Here is a 25,064-nt window from a genome sequence, read left to right as displayed (position 1 = left end):
CCTTTACTCCAGCAATAGCACTGGCGATGCCATTCTTCACTGTGCCGACATTTTCCTTTACTCCAGCAATAGCGTAGGTACCATCTTTGATGGCTCGTGGCCTCTATCTTGTCATTAATGGCGATGGCAGATTTGTACATCTATTCTATAGTGCTTAATTTCATCTGACCCATAATGGTCATCAACTAGTTCAGCTGTTCTTGCATCTCGTTCATGTTCATCATTATTATTTTCACCATTTCCTTGAATTACCTCACTCCTGACACCAAATTTTTCTGGATAATGTCTCGCAAGTCGTTGAAATGATCCAAGGATGAAAAAATTATTTTTTTATTTCATTTGCTGGACATCACAGATTTATTCACAGAAAAACAGCAATTTACCTATTTACAGTTATTCATAAGAGCAAACTACAAATAAGAATCTCGCATTGAGGACAAAGTCTAACAACTGACTGACCCTCATGCGATCACATCACTTTTTATAGGTAGGGTAGAAACTTCCAGAAAAAAAAAATCCGCGTAATTCTATTTCGTAGTTCCAAAAATGTGATACCACCAGACATGCAGAAAGCCAACGTTCCAGAAGAATCTGGATGTTTCACACTGTACCTCGCATTTCTCATTTGGCAACAGTTTGTAAATTTTGAAGGGGGTTCTCAATAAAATGTGCTATCAATAATTTTTGTAACAAAATATCAAACATGATTCCAAGTTTTTTGAAAAAAAAAAGCCAGATTTTCTTCAAAGTATCTTTGTTTAACACTTTTTTCAAGCTGGGAGCCAGATTTCGAGATTTTGCTACAAACAATAATTTAAAAAAAATTATACCGTCAGAAACAAATTTAGAAATACCATATAACGGAGAATTAAATGAAGAACTATAAAAAAAAAATTAAAATTACTATCAGAATGCTTCAAAATTCTGTAAAAAAAAATTATAAAATCTCAAAAAATATTTTTGGGAATGACCCAATTGTGTGCAAACATCAATTTTTTCCCCTTGACCAACTTATGCCAATAAAATAAAACCATTTGACTTTTTTGTTTGAAATTTGCAAAGAAAGTTGCATCTTTACGTATTGTCATTAATTAAAATTTAATTTTTTTTCAGTTATACTAAACAAGGGAGTTTGAAATATCAAACAGATTGTGCACCGAATAATGGATATTATTTGATTCCACTTTATGATAAAGGACATTTTACGTTGAAAGTGGAGCCTCCAGTTGGATGGAAATTTCATCCAAATTCGGTCTCTCTGCACGTAGATGGACTAACTGATCTCTGTAGTCAAAATAAAGACATCAATTTTCAATTTCTGGGATTTACTGTATATGGTAAGGTAAGGTAATTTCTTGTATATATCAACATTTAATATTAACATTGTTCATTTTCACTCTACAATATAAACCCTAATTCAGGGCTTTATGTTTGACAGATGGAATTGGCTCCAAAAATTTTTTTATATGTGGTTACTAAGAATTTTCACCTAGAATTTGGGTTTTTTTAAAATTTATTTATGCATGTCTGCTATCATGAAGAAGAAAGAGTCACATGAAAAAAAGTCCCAGAAAAGCCCTAAACTTTATTTTACAAAACCATGAAGTAATTATACTGAAGAAAATATTAAATATTACCTATTTTAGAATGGGGGGGGGGGGAAGCTGCTTGGTTCCAAAGAAATTTGGCTGGAGCCCAAACTTTTTTCCCAATTCACCAAGCCCTTTATTATGGTTTTATTTTTTTGTATAACTGCTTCATCGTTTTGTAAAATAACTGAAAACTTTTATCCCAGATAGATTAGCCAAGGTTTTTGCTTACATTGACATCAGTAGCCAACAAGAAATAGGGGGGAAGGGGAAAAAATTGACAGAGATGTGGATGTAATTTGAAAAACCAGTGCTGATAAATGCTCATGTAAATTTCCTGATATTGATTGAAGAGCAAACTTTTTTGCTAAAAGACTCGGATCATAATGACTTTTTCCCACATGTACGGATTGTTGCTGCTACTAAATTCCTCATATAGGCCTTTAGCTCCTCAGGAATTTAAGAGTAGTATCGGGTAACATCGTCTAAATGCTAGAAACTGTTCTATGTGCCAACAGTGTGTGTAGGAATAGTTACTAGATTCTGAAATGATGCACTTTCATGCCCTCTTCTCAATGACTCATCTTTGTTTACAACACATAGCACCACTCTACTGAAAAAATAATAATTTCTGTTTAAACTGAAAACTTACCCTCTTTCTTGCCAAATTAGAAAAAAATGGTTACCATACACAGGGCCGTCTTAAGAGTATCATGGGCCCCCAGGCTAAGTGATTTTTCGGAAGCCCTATCTGGTAAATCCTAGAAAATTTGAGCCGGATCTAATTTTTGTGAGGCCCCTCCTCTCTTGAGGCCCTGGTGGGCCCATGCGTTAAGACGGCACTGACCATACATTAAAACAGTTCAGTAATTTTTGGGGAAACACAAAAAATGGCACTGAAAAGATAAAAAATACATATTTTCCCCCCACTTAACCTCCATGATTTTTTTTTCTGTCTCATCCCTGGCATGGAAAAATGATGTCACTGGTCTATTCTGAAGAGACATGGGCAAATTTAATCCAAGTGGTGAAATTAATCTGACAAATATCCAGTACCCAAATGATGCACACCGATGAATAGGTTTTTTTTAATTAGCTCATCATAACTCGACCCATGAAGTTCAGCAAATTTCTGAGCCTACCTCTGAAGGGGAAATAAAGAGACGTAAACAGAAAAAATGAAAATGCACAAAATAAAAAAAAAAAAGATGCAAGCATGAACTGCATAGAATCTGGCATCAAGCACTAGGGAATGAATTTGGGGAAGGAAAAAAAAAACAAACAGGAAATGGTTAACCAGGGCTTCCACATTCCCTATTTTTTATAGTACCATATGCCTTTGTTTTTTGGTAAAATAACCCACTGTATAATACTCGTGTACAAGCCAAGTTTTTGTTGAAAAATTTGTTCCTCAATTTGGAGGAATCAGAAGAAGAAATGGATTAGAAATTTTGAATCATTTTCCATTGCAACTTTTATTCATGAAAATATATCATATCTTTATTTTTTAATATGCCATGAATTTAAAAAATATTACAAATATTTCTTCTCTAAAATACACCAATGTGTGCCATGAAGAGATGGTATTTTTCTGGCCTGAAATATACTGTATACGAACGACGAACACGCCGTTATATATGGAGAAGGCAAAGGTTTCAATTATAACAAAAAACGTTTATTAATGAGATGAAGCTAAGGTACGACTGAATCGAGCCAATACAAAATAACATCTGCCTCAAAAGACGGGAAAAATAACATAGATAATAATTGTGTAAGCGGTGCCATCTAGTGGCGATACAGAGAAAAAGAATAATATGAAATACTACAGCTACAAACAAACATATACTGTGCAATTGAATTTTCTGGATGTTATGCCAAAACTGATATTCGGAAAGAAAAGTGATTTTTCTCCTCCAGGAATTGAACCCAGATCTCCTTGCATACCGACCGGCATTCAGGCCGAAAAAATACCATCTCTTCATACAAAACGCCAACTGGGGCGAAAATTGCTAGAGTTAAGGGAGGCTGCTATGACTCCACTCAGTGCTTCACGCTACTAATGCATGTTGTAACATGCCGATGATCTCCCGGCGTAAAAGTCCGTAGTCGCCGTTACGTAAATCTGTTGTTTACATTATTTATTTGTTACTATTCATCGGCAGCGGTGATTGTATGGCGACGATCAAGGCCAATCATGATGTCCGCCTGCGATCACATGCAAATGAGGTGACCTTGAAGCAGATTGGCTTGATCAGACACGTGCGGTCGGAAGTTTTTCCTTTAAATACCGGCCGTACGTTGTAACAACTCTCACTCTGATTCTGCGTTCATCTTTTGTTTGTTCTATTCAACTGAAGCCCTCTAGTAGGACGGTTCACCGTCTTGCTACCGTATCCATTGGCCTTAAACTGATTAGTTAAAATGCAATAATTTACATTGTTTGAATCCGTTTTCCGGCAGGTCCGGAATCGAAAATATTAATTAATCTTCACGGTCAAAGTTCTTCATTGCTGATCAAGGTGGTCCGGCCCTCAACCGAGAGGCCCCCTGGAGCTGATCAAGGTAGTCCGGCCCTCAACCGAGAGGCCCCCCTGGAGCTGATCAAGGTGGTCCGGCCCTCAACCGAGAGGCCCCCTGAAACTGATCAAGGTGGTCCGGCCCTCAACCGAGAGGCCCCCTGGAGCTGATCAAGGTGTTCCGGCTCTCAACCGAGAAAACCTCTCTGATACTTGCGGGGAAAGGCTAACAACATCGGATGTCCGATCAATATAAAAGTTGACTGTTGATGATCGTCAATTGGTGAGCCAGTATCTTTACTGTTAACGTCAAATAGAGGGCTCCACGTTATACTAATCTATTGTTAAAATTGACTAACTTTATAATTAATTTGAATAAATAATATTTCATGCGAAAGTTTAATTGCAATCATTTTCCACTTGTCGTTTGCCACTTTATTACTGGATATTTCGAACCGGGCAAGCAACTCCCATAAGGGACGTTGCAATTTTGGGGGCTCGACCGGGATCTGATCGCAATACGTTGCAATGTTATAAGGAATTAAAAAGTGTGTCTCTGGTGTATTGGTTAGCGCACTTGCCCAGTATGCAAGGGGACCTGGGTTCGATTCCTGGAGGACACAAATCACTTCTCTTTCTAAATATCAGTTTTGGCATAACATTCAGTAGCATCCAGAAAATTCAATTTCTTTTGTGTGTCAGCTTATACACAGGTTTTCGATTCATTGCAGTTTTGGTGGTCTTGGAAGTGAAAGGGTTGGCTTATATACTACACTGGTGTAAGAAATTAAGAGAATTTGCAGAGTTGGTCGATTATCTCTAGAACTACTTTACCGATTTTAATGAAATTTGATATGTACATACATTGATACAATATAAAACAAATAACCATTCAATAATTGTAATACACACGCATGATCGTGCGTAACACTCGTTGGAGTCGGAAGGTATGAAACAGCGGTTGCAGAATAAACAAAAAAATGGGTTAATAGGTGGTATGGCCCCCTCTTACAGATATACAGGTCTCGCAGCGTGATTTCATACTTGAAATAAGGCAGTTTATCATTTCCTGTGGCAATTGGTCCCACTCGTTCAGCAATGCTGTTTTCATTCCCTGGATGGTTCCTGGAGGGGGGTTGCGAGTTGCAATTTCCCTCCCCAGAGCGTCCCAGACATGCTCTATAGGGTTAAGGTCTGGAGATCTGGCTGGCCAATCCATCCGGCGAATATCCTCACTCTCTAGAAAGGCGTCGAGCAGAAGAGCTCTATGTGGCCTCACGTTATCGTTCATTAAAATGAACTCCGGGCCAACTGCACCCCTGAAAAGGCTCACATAGTGTTCCAAGACCTCATCCCTATACCTCACACCAGTCACAGTGCCTCTTTCAAAAACATGGAGAGGTGTGCGGCATCCAACAGGATGCCTGCCCAGACCATTAAACCTTCTCCGCCATAATGGTAGATTTCGCGGACATTGGAGGGTAGGTAGCAGGTCCCTGGTTCCCTCCATATGAACGTACGGTGAGAATCAGTGCTTAGGCTGAACCGGGACTCATCATTGAAGAGAACAGTCACCCATTGATCCATACTCCAATCTCTATGCTCTCTGCACCATGATAAATGGATTCTCTTGTCCGTAGAAGTGAGCGGGACGCAAACAGCAGGTCTTCTTGTAAACAACCCTCTCTCATAAAGTTTTTTGGAAACAGTCACCCTTGATACACGGGTTCCTGTGGCTGCATACAAGTCACGAGAGAGCTGAGAAGCTGTAGCACTCCTGTTACGCTTCTCTATAATCGACAAATGGCGATCTTCTCTGGCCGTTGCGGCTCTTGGACGACCTTGTCCAGGCTTTCTCTCGATGGATCCGGTATCCTGGAACTGTTTCCATAAGTGACACACGACTCTGGGCATTAAATTAAACTCTCTACAAATCTGGACTTGAGATTGGCCTGCTTCTAGCCTCCCTACAAATCGCCACCTTATTCCATCATCTAAACGTTGGTGGTTATTCATTTTTACTGTTACAGTTTGAAATTAATCGATTGCTGCAAAATAACACCAAGAAATTCACAGAGGTGTGCCAGCGAATGAAATGCGCCTTAACTTACACGCGCTTATAAAGCCAGTTTCTCTACTGGCTCCGCCTACACACACACGTGTACGCTTACGTATTTGATGTATAAGATTTGCATTTTTGTCTAGAAGCAGTGGTTCAGTTCATGAAATTTGATAAAATATGCAAATTCTCTTAATTTATTTCACCAGTGTAGTATATATGGTACTTCCTAGGCTTTGTCCTACTTGTCCTATTTCTTTATCAAATCCAGTCATCAATATTCATTAACTGTTTTTAAATGAAGGAAGAATCATTGATATATTGCCAAAAAAAAAAAAAAAATACAGATGTAGTAAATTACAATTAATGATTTTTCCAAAGCTGAAATCATCATTTTTTTTCTGGTAATTTTTGGGGTGCATGTGGACCGCAGTATAAAAATATATTTAATTTAAATGTGTATGGCAGAACTACAAAGTAAATTAATATAAAAACATTCTTCCATCAACAACAAGCACGGCCATTCATCAGCACGTTCGAAAACCAACTAACTTAACTGTATTGTTGACAACTTTGACCCTGTGTGGGCTTTTACCAATTCTCCACAGACCGCTTGATTTATTAATTTTTCTTTTGCTTAGTTTGAGGGTTCAAAAACTCATTTTTGTGTCAATGCTTTGAGTAGCCATTTAAAAATTTTGACTGGAGAGAAAAAATTATTTTGTATTTACTGCTTCATGGTCTTGAAGTATTCACTGTACAGTAACTAATATTCATCATTCAAAATCAAAATTATGGTGCACATTTTGTGTATAGGTGAAACAACAGTTTGCATCACAAAGCAGTTGGATGCATTGGCCTATTCTAAGTTCTGTGGTTTTGATGCTACCTAATAGCATTCAATTGTCTTCTGTATTTTCAGGACATTCAAAGATATAAAAAATGTATACGAAGCTCTACAAAGAGCTGGAAATGAAATGCTTGAATTGTCAAAAATAAATCTCTAAAAAAGAATAAGCAAAGCAGTAAAACCATTTGATTATATTGGATCTTGTAATTTATACAAATTTTGCCCTGTGCTTTTGAAAGTTGTCTCGAAGGAGTGTCATCCTTGAAACAATTTACATATTTTCATAATTTGCTTTGCACACAGAATAAGAGCTGACACACTAGACCAGGGTTTTCCAACGTGAAAGTTCACATGGAACCCTTGATGATTACTAGACTATTCCGCATAGCCCTTAACAAATTTTGCAAATTTCTTCAATGTATAGGGTGTCCCAAAAGTCATCATTCGCTCTGCTGAACAAGGATCCTCACTTGCAGTAGATAAAAGTTACACATAGTGTGACTGTAACATGACGACCTGGGATCTCTTACAATCCTTGTGTTCATTTAATCTTGTTTAGGCCCCAGGGGTTGTTGGCTACTGGTAACCACCTGAGGCTTCTGCTGGCAATCCGGTTCGGGCCAGTTAGTTCGTTTAGTCTGGGTTAGTTTTTAGTTTTGGGTCTCCTAGCTGTCAGGGGAGAACGGGGCCAGAGGTCGGGCTGCCAACATCCCATATGAATTCCGCTTTACATCCGTGTTGGAGATCCCAATAGCTCATCTAGTTACCTTCTCTTTCCCTCTGGGGGGTTCCCGTGGCTCGTCGGTGGGAACCGTGTCGAGTCGTCGTCGTCAAATTTTATGTTAATTAATTGTGCAATATAATGTAAATGTTCAGCAAAGTGTTATATAAATGTGCAATATATTTTACCTCCACGCCATCGGTGGGTCCTAGGACCATCTCACGGTCTATAATGTCATGAGTGTTTATACAATGTGCAATAGGCCTAAAAGTTGTGGATTTTGGCCAGATCTCCAATTTGTTATGTTTGGTTCCCAGATTCAGTATTATAACTTTTACAATATTTCCTTTTCTCTCATGTAATTATGTAAATTAGATGCAAGCTCAATACCGCACCTTCGATCTTGTCATTGGTTCTATCATGGAGCATTATGGGAATGCTGCTATATAAAAACCAGCTAGAGATGTGCTTCACTACGACTTATATTCCACTTCTATCTTCCTCCGACTAACGTCTTGTCTTAATCACTAAGGCGTCACGCCGTGTTGAGGTGTGAGCTAGATCGTCTCTCTGAAATAATGTGTTGAAACTGTAGAGGTGTGACCTTGACACCTCACCCGTCTCATCGCTGGTCTTCATGTGAAAACCCAACGTCGTCGTGATCCCGTCGCCTGTGGATTGGTTCGTGGCCAGACCGGCTACCCGTGGACGTTAACCTCCAGTTCCCTACGCAGTGGCTGAGCTGTAACCTCAGCGTGTTTGGAGACACCAAACCCGTCTGAAGCTGGTGTCGGGGAGTCTTCTGCTGTGAGGTAGACACCTGGGAGTGTCTATCGGACGATGTGAACTAATACGTGAAAATCTGGACATGGCGGTGAGACCGTTCTGTTTTATTGTTATTAATAATATTGAGAGAAAGGTTTAATTGTGATAATTAAATAAAGTGTTATATTAATAGTTAATATATAATTGAATAAATGCTTACAGTTTAATCAAAATCTTGTTTCTTTCATTGTTGTCATCCATTCAATGGCTACTGGGGTAAAATGTTAAAGAACCGGGAAATACAAGCTAAACGTTGCATGACCATATGACCCATAGTTTACAGGACTGAATTTTTTTTCATAATATTTGGTAATTTCATCATTTTTATAAAAATGTTGATTTTGTGAAGCTTACTAAAAAAAACTCCCTTTGAAATTTTTAAATTGTGAATTCGTTTCTAGGGACCGATGTGTGGGCGCGTATCTGTAGGATCATTATTAAGCTCCATTATTAAAGATAACGATCAGGTTTTAAATAAATAATCATGTTTAATTTGGTACGGACACATAGAAATATAGGACATCACATAACAATGGCGTTGTAAATCCTCTTTCACTGCAGATCTCAGGCCTAGTAGCGCTAATGGAAGAGCATCAACCCAAGCTGCATGCGATTGAATTTGGCATGCTAGGGCAGCTTTCAGCGATCTGTGTTGTTTCTCAATCAGTCCATTTGCCTGAGGATGATATGCGTCCGTCTTGTGATGTTGGAATCCAAGGTATCTGCTTGAGGTCTGGAAAAGATTACTCTCAAACTGTCGTCCTTGGTCAGTGGTAATCCTCTGCGGTATGTCAAATCTGGCAAATCAGGTTGCAATTAAGGTTTTGGTGACTGTTTCTGCAGTTTGATCTGGCATGGGTGAGGCTTCGATCCATCTGGAATATCTGTCTATCATCGTTAGGAGGTACAGTGAGCCTTGGCAAAATGGCAGTGGACAAACTATGTTGAGATTGATGTGTTGAAATCGATTATTTGGTACTTTGAACTCGGTGACAGCGGAACGAGCGTGTAGGTGAAATTTCAAACGCTGGCATGCAATGCATGCTCTAGTCCACGTTTGACAATCTTTTTTGATGTTTGCCGGATGAAACATTGAGAAACCAACTTGGTAGTAGCTTTGATGCCTGGATGAGAAAGCGATGGAGTGATTCAAAAGCTTGTCTTCTGTGTGATTCTGGAATATAAGGACGGATGTGTCCCATGGAAATGTCACAAAACAAGTGATTTGTTATATTACTGTCTGGCCTTTCAAGAGAGCTGGATTCTAGGGGATATCTAATGTGCAGTACGCTTCTTCAATTTTCCGTACGAACCCCAGGGTGGTGTCATCATTTGACATGTGTATGGGGGCGAATTCTGGGTAATATGAAGCAAGAATGTGCTTTCTGGAGTGTGAATTATTTTACTTATATATTGGTTTAGTACTTTTTATTCTTGCATTCTTGGAAATTTTTGTGAACTGCAGACTAATCAAACCGTGATCTGTAATCGTAGATAGTATTTTTATGTTCAGCTGTATGTAACCATGTCCGGAAGGTATCTCAAATTAGAAGAAGCTGTAGGATATTTAGAAACATTTGGATAAATACATAATTAGTAGGATATTTAGAACTCGCATATATATGCCAATTACTTGATGGGAACATCACGGATGATGATGTTATTGTTGAAAATGAAAATGATCTAGTGACAACAGTTCCAACTGATGTATGTGGAATGCTAAATATATATTTTGCAGCATCGAGTATGAGGTATTAGAAATTCCTGTAACACGTTTTTAAAAAAATATAGGTCAGAAAAAAGTGAATCACCAATTATCCATCTTTTTCGGATCCATCTCCACCCTGATCGTTCACTTCCTCATCTGGTCTTTCCTTGTTCTCTCTCCAACCTCAAACTCGAACCTCTTTCTCGCTCCTCGACTACAGGGAAAAACTTTCACACAAACCCAAAACATTCATACTTCACAGCGACAGCCTAGGCCTCGATTCCGTCATCGCGAACGGTATTCTCGCTGGCGATCCCGCAGCCGAACCCAATATAAACCAGCTGAAAAATGGCTTCTGCTTCTACCACACCAATTTCGGAGTTCAGGCTAAGAAATGTCAACAGCCCTGCTCCTTTAAACCCTCAGCAGAAAACTAGCAAGGCAGTCGTTCACCGGCCAAGGCCACGGCTGCCAATTCGTCGACAGAGTCATACTGGACGATCCTTTTACCAACTGGACTTTTTTGATTGACACGGGCGCTGATGTGTCAGTTGTCCGTGAATTGTCAATACCCACAAGAAACCCGAGAAGTTGACCCTTACAGCCGCCAATGGTTCCCTTATCTCAACTTATGGTACCAATCTTCTAACATTGAATTTGAACCTGCGAAGGACATTTTCTTGGCCATTCATCATAGCCGACGTAACCCGACCAATTATTGGTGTCGATTTTCTATCGTATTTCAACCTGTTAGTCGATAGCAAACATCATCGCCTCATCGACGGAACGACCCTGCTATCCGTTACTTGTTCCAATGCCAGGAATATTGCAGCTCCATCTTTTCACTTGAGCAGTATTGACCAATTATCATCACCATATCGGGATGTAGTGAAAGAGTTTCCTGATATTCTCCGTCCACACATCCAAAATAAAAAAATTAAAGAGCACGATATCAAACACTCATGTGAAGGTTTCAAGAAAAGGCAGTTTTAAGCAATGCGAAAAAAAAGAAGCAATGCATGGGATAAAAAAATTCTTCATAGAATCTGATCAAAAACTTCAGCTCTGGATTTCATTTGAAAAGATTTGCCATATAACCATTATAGCACGTTGGGATAATTCATTCAGAATTGCGAGAAGCAGATCTTATTTTGCATTTTGAATTCCGAAGAGTGACAATGAACCTTCTACGAAAGAAGGAGGGGTTAATTATTCATCCAGGTCCACATTGGCAACTGAAAAAAGATGTCAGGTCATCTGATGGCCATTATATTGTGTCTGAGACGCAAGGACGGTGTGCCAAAAAACACTATATATAAATGCTACCAATGTGACAAACGGGTCTATCGAAGATGTTTTCCTTCTTTTATCACGGACATTATAAAAAAATTTTCAGCTTCGTATCTCTCTAAGTGAACTTAATATTTCAAAAATCGAGAATTCAATAAAATTTTTAAAATTATTGATGTGCAAGAAAACCCCACCAAATTTCCTCATTTCTGCAGTAAAATCCACAATTTTAACTTTGATTGCTATAGGGATAATCCTTTGCCTGACTCTCAAAGTGATGCTGATGATGATTCTTATGTCTATTCAAAATGTCTCATTATATAAAGGCATAAATTATTATACATACACTGGCAACATATTAAAGAAGTGACAAACCATTGTAAAGGCATATGCATGTCAGAAACGCATTGCTAGGGAACCACGATAAACAAAATAAACATTCCGAAAGTGATTGTTGAGGCCCAGAAACCATTGTTGCCCGATAGTTTTTGCCATTTCGGGCATTTGCCCTGCTCTGACAAACTTAAAGTAGCCTATCGTGCAAGTAGGGTCCCATTTGTTATATAAGCAAAATTTGGTGATGATAGACCTAAAATTGTAGATTTGTATATAGAATATCGCGCGCTCGCGATAGAAAGGAGAACTATTTGTGAAAAGATCACAGAATCCTGCAATTCGACGTTTAGTTAAACACAATTGTTTTCAAATTATACAAAAATTGGTTATCAGGCTAATAAAAACTCAGTCAGTGCATTCGACTCGTAAACAGAGGCAGATTTAATGGTGGGAGCACTGAGGTCTTCCTGGTCCTGTGAAAAATCTACTTTACACATTTTTTCTAATTTTATTTTTTATAATGTATATTGTTCCTGATAATTTTTCACAAGACTTTGAGATTGAAAACAAGAAGCAGTTCGACGGGCAAACACCGTATTTATTTACAGAACAGCAGTTTACAATCTAATCAGAGAGCAAACAACTTTCTCGCAAAGTTACATCACAACTGTCTTTTCATCCAGTCTCTAAAAATCTCTCTCCTGTGATTGCATCTCTATTTATAACCCTGGTGGAAACTTCGAGAAAAAAATGTTCTACAAAATTCTATTTTACAGTTTTCACCATACGGACTGTCTGGGGAGCGGGACCTTCTGTCTAGAAGGTTCTTCCAACCCTCCGCTAGTTCTCAGCCAATCGCATCTTTTTCTGATGAATCGAAACCGGTATCAATTCTCGTTGCCAACGGAAGATTGCAATAAAAAATTGCGCCATCTACCGCCTATAGTTCGTAACATTGCCCCTCTCTTAGAATTGTTTGTCCTGACAATTCAGTTCTCAATTCAGTTCGGCGGGTTGTATTCACTGTGGTAAGAGGCCAGTCTGTTGAAGTGGACCACCTTGTACTTCGAGGACGGCGTTTTCTGGATCCGATCAACGACGTCGTTCAGTCTCTTCACGACTCTCTAGGATCCTTCCCATGATGTCTGAAGTTTCGGGCACAGTCCTTTTCGGCTTATTTAATGTACACATTTTGTTTGTGTTTCTGTCTCTGAAATGTTTAGAAATTGTGGAATGTGTACGTATGTACTATTTTATTTGCTATTTTATTGTGCTTGTATGTATAACTGTTTCTGGAATGTGTATAGGATGAGCATATGTATTTTTCATTTTGCATATTAACCATACTAAAAATATGTTTCCCAGTGATGGCTTTTCGGTTAGAAGTCCCGTAGGATATGGACTGAGCCATCACACGGTTAGTTAGTTAGTAGTCCTTTCCAGAGCCTTCGGGTTCCAGAGCCAGACGAGGTCTCCTTCCTTGAAGTCATGAGACGTGGCCTTCACATCGCAGCGGTTCTTCATCTTTTCAGATTCGATGTTGATCCTGTCTCTGGCGACAATAAGGTTTAAATTTGTTTCAGGTCATAATCTGCATTTTTTTTATGTTAGCATATTTAGTGTAAATATCATTTTCATTTGAATGAATTAAAAATTTGACCAAATTGGTCCTTGTGCCAATGTGTTCAAAAATCTAATGCAAAACCACATGAAGTTGACTCACATCATGGTCTTAATACAGAGACGACAGTTAAATCATGTTTTCTCTGCGATCTTTATATTGTCCTGTCTTACTTCTTTTTAAGATGAGTAACAAACACGACAGGTGAGCATTTTATATTTTACATTTGCATTTTGAACTATTTCTGTATATTGGAGATAATTGGCACCATGTGCCGAAAGGGAAATTTTACAAGAGCCTTTTAAAGTGAATATCTCTGTTATTTATTGAAATAGGGCTTGATGTTCTCTACCTATGTGTATAGTGTAACAAAAATACAGCAAATTAATAGTGTTATCTCAAAATATGACAAAAATGAACATAGTGCCTTTGACATTATTTTAATTGTTATACTAATCCCTTTATTTCATGGAATGAGCATTGCATTGTCTAGGTTTTGAAAAACGTGATTTTAGAGACTGGCAGTGATGCGACGCGTATGTTCACTACCATTTCAAAAAACACAATTATTAATCACAGCGATCCTGATGCTAATTAACATCATAATTAATTAAATAATTAGTCACTCAAATTCGTAAAAATGTGAAAAAATTTGAATTTTATAATTTTCATAAATTTTAAAGCTTGTTATTTATTAATCACAACGATCCTGATGCTAATTAACATCATAATGAATTAACTAATTAGTCACTCAAATTCATTAAAATTATTAAAAATGTGAGTTTTCTAATTTTCATACATTTTTAAAGCTTGTTATTCATTAATCACAATGATCCTGATGTTAATTATGATCTTAATTAATTAACTAATTATTGACTAAAATTCGTAAAAATTAGTAGAAATGCAAATTATCCAATTTTCATAAATTTTGAAGCTTGTTATTTATTAATCACAACGATCCTGATGCTAATTAAGATAATAATTAATTAATTAATTAATCATTAAAGTTAGCAAAAATTAGTAAAAATGCGAAAATTTTCAAAAATTTGAAAGCTTGTCATTTATTAATCATATGATATTTGTTAATTAAAATCATAATTAGCTAATTAGTCATTCAAATTTGTGAAAATTGGTAAAATTGCGAATTTTCTAATTTTCATAAATTTGAAACTTCGTCATTTATTAATCATTACGATCCCGATGCTGATTAAAATCATAATTAATTAACTAATTATTCATTCAAGTTCATGAATTTTTCTAATTTCCTGCATGCCATCGAGTGCACATGTCCCGGATATTTTAATGGTAATTGGCAGTAAACTGTAATTACAGCTCATGTCAGGTTTTTTTCACCTCGGCAACAACCAAAACCAATCGGCAATTTTGGAAAAATATGTTATTATACAGTTGTGATATTAATCATAATAACTGTAATTTACAAAGTCTAAAAATGATTGATTATGATCGTCTTGGCAAATTCATTGAATTTAATTTATAGTAATTTTGCCAGGTAATGTTTTTTCGAAATATAGCCAAAAATCTTATTCCTATTAATTATCTTAAATGAATTTCCAATCGAAGTTGGTTCAAAGAATTATTCTCTAAATCATTGTTATTGCTTAAGCAGCTTGGGTTCCAAGCACAGTGGGTAGGAGTTGTTCCATTTTATTTTCTGCAGTTTTTGGAACTGAAATCCTGTGTGATCAAAAAATTCCTGCCAGATTCAATATCAAAACCACTTGTCTGAACTATCCTGTATGAATACCTTTCTACTCCTTTTTTACAAAAAAAGGAATCGGACAGTGTCATTTACTCCACGGGAAGTTTTGAAGCTCTTTGCTTTCTTCTAGATATTTTGAAAGGCCTCATATGAGTCATTATATTATTAGCATTGTCCCCCTCCCTGCGGCAGCTCGAGCTTATCCACCGCCCGGGATCGTCGTGAGATAGTTTAGTTTTATCCGAGGATCATGTTACTTTTTTCGCTATTCATACGAAGGATTTTTTCACAGCTGGCTGATACAAAGATATATGTATTTAGGAAAGAAAGCAAATTCATCTGCCCTTGCAGGAAATCGAACCCACGTCTTTTCAGTTTCCGGGTGAACGCCCTGGACCAGTAGACTACAAAGGCAATGACTATCTCAATCTTTCCGTGCAGCTCGTGCGCACTTAACGCGACCGTACATGGACAGCCATACTTCCATACTACTGTCAAAACTTTCGTTGCAGAGAGACATCATTTTTGGATGAATTTCTGTCTGGTGGCAGTGTCAGAAATTGTTAGCTTTAACCTGAGTTAGATCTGGCTGTTCATGTACGGCCCCATTCAGCACACACAAGCTCTAAGCAAAGAGGATTCTTTGGCTTTGTGGTCTAGTACGCTCACCTGTCAAGTGAACTTTATTTTTCTTTCCTGGATTTATCATCCACCGCCGGTGGCGCTGTGGCTGCTCGAGCACCCATGGTAATTTGTAGCACGGGTCTGAGCACCCCCAGAATTGATAGAAATCGTAATTTCCAAGATATAAAGCTCAAGACGAGCACCCACAGGTTCGAAACATTTCCGACGCCCCTGTCCACTGGTCACAACCCTCGCAGTAATAGCGGAGAGAGACATCATCTTCGGATATTATGAAAGCCTTTGCAAGTAGGAAAATAAACGCTCAGCTAGGTGATGTTTTTTGAATCTCCTCTTTCCCTCCTAGAATGTGCCAGTCTTAAATTGATGGACTTGAATTCTGTTTGGGACATTTTTGCAGCGGAACTGGGAGGTATGAGTAGGGCGACCTACTTGGGACCGTCCTGTATTTCCCGGGACATTCCCATATTTTCACGTAACTTTTGCTATGCCGACTTTTTCGTAAAAATGTTCCGGATTTTTCAATGAAGCCAACTTCAATATTTAGTCTTCATTGAAATCAATGATTGAAATTACTGTATTTTAAACTCGTAAGTTATGATAATAACGACTATAAATAAGAAAAATTATCTCACATATTTGTCATCATTTTATCATAACTTTTTAGCATTCAGTAAAAGAGTTTGCAAAGATGTCACAGCTTTTATTTGGCAAACCACTCACGCTTGTCTACGGATGTGAAATAATACCAAGCAAGCACAATACTTCTTTCGTTCTCAACTTCACATTCACACGAGTAAAATTTTTCCATAACGAACAATATAAAAAATAAAAACTGATCACAGGTGGAATTCCCTTGATGAATACTCTTGAAAATTCTCGCTCCTTCATTAAGGGGTTTTTTCCAAGCTTTTCCATAAATTCTGTAATTATGTAAGATTTTTCGTCAGCGGGCCACAGCAAAAAGCTTCGAAGGTCACATGTGGCCAGTAGGCCATGTGTTGAACGCTCCTTGGCTAAAGCCTCCGAAGAACACATGAAAGAAAAAATGAACGAGTGGACAGCACAAGCGAGCAAAAACATTCTAAAAGTGACTGTTGGGGCACAGGAACCATTGTTGCCCTACGATTTTTTGCCCATTTCGGGTATTTGTCCAACTCTGACGAACTTTTAAAGTAGCCTACGGTTCAATCCCGCTCCTGTTTGGTATATGTGAAAAATTTGGCAACGATCGGCTTCCGGCACAACTCATTAGGTAGTAAATTGCCCAATTGCCCATGGCGATATACCTGAGTCGTGCTCGGTTTAAAAAAGTATAAGTGAGCACGCACAAATATCTGTCTCAATATTTAAAAGGATCTGTCTCAGTATTTAAAAGGATCTGTCTCAATATTTAAAAGGATTTGCTTTACTCTCTACCAACCATACCATAGAAGTTTCACACCACACAAAGAAGATTAAGTTGTTTTCAAGGGAGTATGCATGCGGTACTTCAGAGATATTTCAGGAGGAGCTGATACAGATTACCGATCAAACTCAGCTACAGCAGCATGCCACAAGACTGATGGAAGTAATAAAAATTAACTGCAAGACTATTTCAGATTGTAAAAACAACCCACTCACACCCTAAGGGTATCAAATGGAGGACGGAAGAGCTCAAAATCACAAAAAAGGCAAGTACAGGCCATCGAGAGAAAACTAAACCGTATGAAGAGGACTGGACAGTATATCCGTGGCACTATGGCCTCATTTTGAAGGGCTCGAGCACTTTTCAAGCGAGCAGTAATGCAAACCAAATCCCGCTCCTGGAATAGGCTCTGCACGCAAGTTACTGCGGCATATGTATGCCCTATAAGGCAGTATTTCGGCCCAGGTGAACTCAGATGCAACTTCCAGTGCAGTCCAGCTCCACACCAAAAGATATAGCAGAGCAACATCCAGCAAGCCTTTTTCCAGCGGTGTGTACATCAATACCGATCCAAAACGACCATCTGGACAGCCCTCTTGCATAGCCACTATTTGAGGAACATGAGGTCTTAAGAATAATACCGGGTTATTCAGAAAAGATGGGAGAAACTTTAAGAGGTTCACAAAGATTTCTAGGCAAAAAAATTTACTCTCAGTTCTTTAAAGATTAAAAACTCAGTTCTTAAAGATAGAACACACTTTTAAGATTTCGGTCACAATTCGGCAGCCTATGATTTAAGTACTTCGTCCCATTACGCTGACTTCCAATTTGGGAAAGGTGCTCAGAAAACTTCTTATACAAAGATTCTCCTACTATGTTTAGCGGGACGTCCTCCTTCATCCTCTTCAATTTGGTTTTCGTATGGGTCGCTCAACTGACTGAGAATAGGGGGAAGGAACATTTACTCAGAGCCGTTATCTCCCTCGACATTAAGAGAGCTTTCAATTATGTGCGTCATGAGGTCATAGCTAATAACTTTCGAAATATCTCTATTCCTCTTCAGCTAAGAAAAATTTTGTAGGACATTTTCCCGGTACACACCATAATTCTTAACGCAAGTACAGCACCAGCATCCAAAATGTATGTTTAAGGTTGCCCCCAGGGCTCATGTAGTGGAACCGCTTTTTGGAATACTGTCTTCAAGTCATTACTTCGACTCCAATGGGCCCCGAGGGTCACAGCACAAGCCTTTGCCGATGACTACCTTCTCTTGGTTTCTGCTAAGGAACCCACTGAATTTACAGCCGCGTTGGCAGAGGATCTCCGAATGGTTACAACAAAATGATCTGCAAGTGGAGCAATCCAAATCATAATTTCTCTTTAAAACAAGAGGAAAAAGAGTCCCATTACGGGGAACGAAATGAGTTTACCAAATAGGTCTCAAAATTTTAGGAATATGGTTCGCAAACAAGCTAATTTTTTTAGCATGCGCACATTACTTACTTAAAAAAACGACCAATACGCTGGATCATTTCAGACGATTATTGGGTGCAGAGTGGGGATACCATCGTAATCTGAAGAATACACTCCACAGAACTGTACTGAATCGACAGATTACCCTTGGGGCTCCCATTTGGTTTTCTTCTCCCCTCTGCTCGTCTCCTGGCAAATATTAAAGATGGACGTTATTCAAAAACAAGTTAAAATTTATAAAAATTCACAATTTTACTAATTTTTACGAATTTGAATCACTAATTACTTAATTATGATTTCAATCAGCATCGGGATTGAATTCATAAATTTTAACAAGCTTTAAAATTTATGAAAATCATAGAAATTTCATTTTTACTAATTTTTACGAATTTGAGTGACTAATTAGTTAATTAATTATGATGTTAATCAGCATCAGGATCGTTGTGATTAATAAATAACAAGCTTTAAAATTCATGAAAATCATAGAAATTTCATTTTTACTAATTTTTACGAATTTGAGAGACTAATTAGTTATTTAATTAGTATCTTAATTAGCATCAGGATTGTTGTGATTAATAAATAACAAGCTTTAAAATTTATGAAAATTAGAAAATTCACATTTTTACTAATTTTTATGAAAGTTACAAAATGTCAGCTTTTACTGAACTGCTTGGTAAAAGCCCGAAATGCATACGTTTTTCAGGCGTATTTCGGGTTTTACCAACTCGACTTCGGGCTTTTACCGTAACATATATATTGGTAAGTTTATTTTTAATATCTGCCACTGTTTGTATTTCCCTTTTTTGATGTAATGTGTATATTCTTTGTATGTATTATTTAAGGTACCTAGTAGTACTTTCTGGTTTTTGTAAAATAGTTTTTGTGTGATTTCATACAATTTATTCATATAATGTGTGAACAGCCATTCTGGCCATGATTCCCATTTGTGCTTATTAATAAGTTTCTTTTGGTTCTGTAAGATTCATGCTTTGCATTGAATTTTGTATATAGTATGATTTCTATTCATGTTTTGAGTTGAAAACACTAAAGGTTGTGTTTAAATATTTGGTACTCTCTAATGAAATTTGTATAGTGATCCATGTATTAGTGTAGATAAGCACTATTGGCCCTGATAAGATTCCTTTAAAAAGAAAAAAAAATAATATCTCTCTCGGACTTTGGCTTTCTCTTCGGATTTATGATTGGTCACTCTAATGGATGTAATGTATAAATGAATATAAAAATATATCATCTTAGTCTATTTTATGCTATTTAATATTATTTTAGCATTACTGTCAATACATGACTGTATCACATTCTATAATGTGATTCTGCCTTTTACTCAATAATTTGAGTATAACCTCCTCTTAATAGAGGCCACAGAAGTTCTAAGGAGCTTCACACAAATAATTACCACCCATATGGCACTGTGTGCACTACTGTCTCGGATTGGCAGGGACATGACCCAGGGGGTATGCACTGCATGCGATTGCAGTTGGCACCCCGGTTCCACCAATCAAGGTTTCAGGTCGTTATTTGGCATGGTGAAGAAAATCTTCACAGATTCTTGGACTATCTCAACGGAATTCATGAAAACCACAAGTTCACTATGGAAATAGAGAAAGAAGGACAGCTCCCGTTCTTGGACGTTCTGGTCAGCCGTCAAGGTCAACGTTTAGGCCACAGTATCTATTGCAAGTCTACTCACACCAACAGATATGTTCATAAGCTCTCTAATCATCATCCTCACCGAAAACGAGGCGTATTGAAAACCTTGATCGAGAGGGCAAGAAGACTGTGAAGGAATCTAAGTAAAGAGATTAAGCACTTAAAATCAGTTTTTTCCGCTCTAATGGGTACACAAAAGACGACATCGGAAAAGCCTTATGCCCCATCAGGGAATCGCCAGCGGAACATGAGGAGTCACAATCAATTGGAAAAGCTGTGCTGCCTTTTATTCCCGGGAGTGACGGCAAGAATCAGCAAGGTCATGAAAAAACATCATATAAAGACCATTTTCAAACCAATTGGAAAAAATATGTGAAATGCTGCGATCAGCAAAAGACCACCGTGACTCTCTGTGAACACTGGGGATCTACCGAATACTGTGCACCTGTGGTCAGGTATATATTGGAACCACAAAAAGATCTGTGGCCACGAGAATAAAAGAGCACGAACGATGCTGCAGAATGAGCCAAACAGAAAAGTCGGTGGTGGCAGAGCTTAACGACAACCACAGTGTACAGTTCAGCAAAACACAGGTAATAGCTAATGTTGACTACTTCTTTCCACGAATCTACAAAGAGGATATTGAAATATACAAGTGCAAAAACAGCTTTAATACAAGAGAAGAAACTTTGAAATTGAGCCAAGGTGAAAAAAGATTTATGGCGGGGCCCAAGGGCGTAGCCAGGGGAGGGGACTTGGGGGTCTGGTCCCCCCCCCCCCGAAATGTGAGAAAATGACCGAAAAAAGGGAAAAAGATGGCCAAATCCATTGTTCTGTCACTTTGGTTCCCCCCTCGAACGAAATTTCTGGCTACGCCCCTGGCGGGGCCTATCTGTTTGCAGATATCTGCCACCCTCAGAACGGAAGGGACCCATATGAAGAAAAAGACAAGAGAGTGAATGTATGTGTAAAAGTGAAAATGCATGTCTGTCAGTCAGAGTTCGGGTTTGGACGTAATCGGGGATCCCATAATTATTTTTAAAAATTAATTACTACAGGGATTACAAACTCAACATGTCCTTCTGAAAAGTTTGTATTATTACTTAATAATTTCGGCAGGAAAAGTGAGCTGCGTCATGACGGCATCATCATCTGCTCTCACTTCATTTGTCGGTAGAGTACCTAAAAAGTGATTGGCTGAAAAGCAAGAAATACATAAAAAATGCAATTTATTAATTCAAAAATTAGAAGGGTAAAAAATAGGGGAATAGTATTAGTAATTTTAATAAAGTTCAGGAGGGATAGAGGGAGAAAATTTTTATTTGATTTTTTCGAGCCATTTCTGATAGCTCTATCCGAAATGACTCATATTTTTTATGATTCTTTGAAAAAATATTTTTGGAAAGATGGGGAAAAGAAACGGAGAAAAAGATAGATTTTACCAAATTTCGAATTTGGTTGTTTTTTGGAGCTGAAAGCTGCTCCTGTTTTCCTCGTTATCTATTTCACAAGGATATCTCCAGCTTCTTGCAAGAATTTCTGAAATATTGCTGGTTTATCTTTTTTCGAGCTCTGTTGGACGATATCTTGCATACAGGCTTTCGCAAATTCGAACATTTCATATGTCGAGTTAAGGCTAGCTGCCGATTCATCAGAGTTCGACGATGTCGACGCTTCATCTGGCGTCGTGAAATCGAACATATGCATTTCGGCACTTTCCTCTGGCCCGACGGGAGTGGTACTTGCGACGCCGCTAGCGGTAGGCTTCGGGTAGTGGTCCTGCCCAATAGCATCGGCACTGGTCTCGAAATTGAGCACCAGATCAGAATGAAATTTATTTTCCCGGGTCATCTGCTGGCTTACAAACTGTGGCCGCGGGGGCCACGTATGAAGGCAAAGACGATGTATGTGGGAGGAAAGGGTTGTCAATATCGGTTTAAAGTAATGGTCACTGGTCCCGTTTAAATTTAAACTCATTTTTTGCAGGTGAAATGCCGGCACAACCTTGTGTTAATACTATTACGATTATGCTTCGCTGTGAAGAAAGCTCGGATGCGACAAGGTTTGGCTTCGCTTCTGCTCGCACGGGATTGGCTGATGCGATTCGGCTCCCTGGTTGGCTGGACCTGAAATCGATATGGTTAGTTTCAAGAAGGGAAAATTCAGAGATGGAATTAGTGTTATTTTTCAAAATTCAGAAAATTGAAGGGAAAAATATGAAAAACTTTTTTTTTAAGATTTTTCGAACAAGTTTTTTTTGGAGAAGGTTTTTATTTTTTCGAGTGAAAGGAAATGAAGAAAAGTTGAGAAAAATCCGAATAAATAAAAATTTCCTAGAATAAAATATTGTTCGATGAGAGCTCCTAGCATCAATCTTTGACTAAAATATTTCCTACCTCGACTTGAAATTTGTCAATGATGGCTCTCCTCTCTTTACCAGAGTTCAACTTCATAATATCTTCGAAGCAGGACTTCGCGAACTCGTACATTTCGTACGTAGAGTTATGGCTGACAGCCGATCCGGAGTCGGAAGTTTCCGCTGAGTCGTCCGCGGATGTCGGCTTCAGATTCTACAGCCTTTTCGGTGACCGGGCTGCTGGTAGCTGTCACTCAAGTTTTCACTCAAGTCCATAGAGCTGGAATCCAGGAGCAGTCGCGTCAAAAAATTTGAATTCCAGCTCTATGGACTTCCAACGGTTTCTACGGAGCGCTGAAGTCCGTAGGGCTGGACTTTCTTGTGGTGTCGGCGTGGTTTTTCGGCGGACTAGGGCTTACGGACTTATCGCTTCCATCGCTGGTGCACTGGGGGCTGCCCAAACACCTCTAGGCAGGAAGGTGGTGTTCCCGTAATCTTTGGTTGATTTTGTCACGGTTAACGATGGGATCGTCTCCTTGGGCGCCTGTTTTCCGCGCTTTTTTGCCGGTCGGTTGATTTCGGCTCGTAGTTGCTTCTCGGCTGCCCTGTACGCTTCACATTTCCAGTAGGACGCTGGGTGATTTTCCCCGCACGGTTGCCCGGGATGCGAATTTACACATTTAATGCACCTGGGGGAAAAGCACAATCATTTTCGGTGTGGGACCATCGCTGGCATCGGATACACCTTTTGGGCTCAGGGATGTTAGGAATTTTTCTAAAGGGGGCTATGCTGATGATCACATGTCTTAAACGGGACAGTTCAGCAAAATTAGTGATTTTTTCGTCTCTCGGGATTGTAATTTTTCAAATCGCAAGACGTTTTTTCCTAAGATCTCGTCATTTTGATGTTAATTGGAAAATATTTAGAACCTTAGATAATAATTTTTCGAGCTTTTCACTGATATCCGCTGCACTTGTGCTTGCATCGAGGCCTTTTAGCACGAAGTTGGCTGTGCTTTTTTTCTTTTTAGAGAAATTTGGGACCTCTATTTTTTCTTCGCGGCACAGTTTGAGGACGGAATCGTGATCGCGGGAATTTTGGAGTAAGATTCTGTAACTGTCTTTTAGAAATTTCACTTCAAACTTCTGTTCGATAGATGGCGCAAATTTAAACCAGCTGCCTTCTAAGCGAATTTCTACGGGGAAAAGTTCGGCGTGACCGTTTCCTTCCGTGGCCCGGGCTGAGGTATCGTCTGGGCACGCAAGCTGTGAGCGGTTGGGTGGAAGCATCGGCATGGCGGGAGCTTAGCTTTCCTGGGTTTCCCCGTACTCGCTTTGCTACCTCTGACGTTCGTCTCCGTCCTCTGCAGGTCTCGGTGCCACATGGCTAGTGCCGGCCCGGACTTCTGGAGTAAGCGATGCCTCTTGAGTGCAACCATTTTTTGATTGGCTGCTCGGGTGCGTTGCTTTCGCAGGTGCAATGCTGTTGTGAGATTCGGCTTCGTCTCCTGTTTTTGGCTTGTTCTTTTCCCGTTTTCTTTGTACATCTGTCCCGGATTGCCTTGCCTGTAATTTCAGAAAGTCTTGCATGGCTAGAGTATTGGCTTGGCTAATTTGGGATTGTACGAAGGCAAGTCCACGTCCAACAGAACACTGAAGGTTTCGCAGTGAACCAAGTCCTCGTCAATGGGACAAAATCCGATGATCTTCCTCTTGCTAGTTTCGAAGATGCCACGAAAAATCGCATCACCTCTGCATAGTTTGTGGAGATTAGCATTCTTTTTCATTCAAAGCTGAGAATTGTCTTTCGGAAAACTTGAGTAGTTCCCTGACGGCTTTGACTCGAACTGGGATTTCGGCTTGTGCATCCTTAGCTGTATTACATCAGACCATCTCCAGTTTTGCGAGTCCATCATGACATCATGGAAAAAGCATCGAATTTTTGGTTTAGACATTTTGAAATATTATTTTAAGACAGCGTTTAGATATTTTAAGTTACTTTTAGTTAAGTAATGGCTTATCTCCAACTGAGTACGGGCCGTAGGTGATAATTTAGTCTATCATGTGGGAGCAAAAATTTATTCGTCCGTCCCCTACGGAATCTGGGGCCTTTTCCCTCTTCTTTCTTTGTTTTGTTGTTGAAATTGAGCAGCTCTCGGAACAACAAGAACCTTCCCCTTCAAGATCCAGCAACAGAATGACGACAATAGCCAATCAGATCTCTCGGCCAATCAAGTTCTTCCAGCGTAACAACTGTTTTCAATACGCTGCCAGCCATAGAA

At 38.9% G+C, this 25,064-nt stretch overlaps 1 protein-coding gene across 3 annotated transcripts in view; it reads left to right on the top strand.

Annotated features, from left to right (window-relative positions):
• The window catches only part of LOC149084301 (BOS complex subunit NOMO3), a 160,325-nt gene that overhangs the window by 23,071 nt on the left and 112,190 nt on the right, over positions 1–25,064 (top strand). For all 3 annotated transcript variants that reach the window (XM_089234667.1, XM_089234666.1, XM_089234668.1), the window contains exon 2: positions 1,114–1,342. In XM_089234667.1, coding sequence (XP_089090793.1) covers positions 1,114–1,342 — 229 coding nt within the window. The remainder of the gene's footprint in view (positions 1–1,113; positions 1,343–25,064) is intronic.

This window comes from Pholcus phalangioides, unplaced genomic scaffold (assembly GCF_987345545.1).
Source record: "Pholcus phalangioides strain wild (caught in Gottingen) unplaced genomic scaffold, Ppha-v1.0 ptg000008l_1, whole genome shotgun sequence".
NCBI lineage: Eukaryota > Metazoa > Arthropoda > Arachnida > Araneae > Pholcidae > Pholcus > Pholcus phalangioides.
The sequence above is the reverse complement of the archived record's forward strand: the minus strand, read 5'-3'. Positions and strand labels throughout refer to the sequence as shown.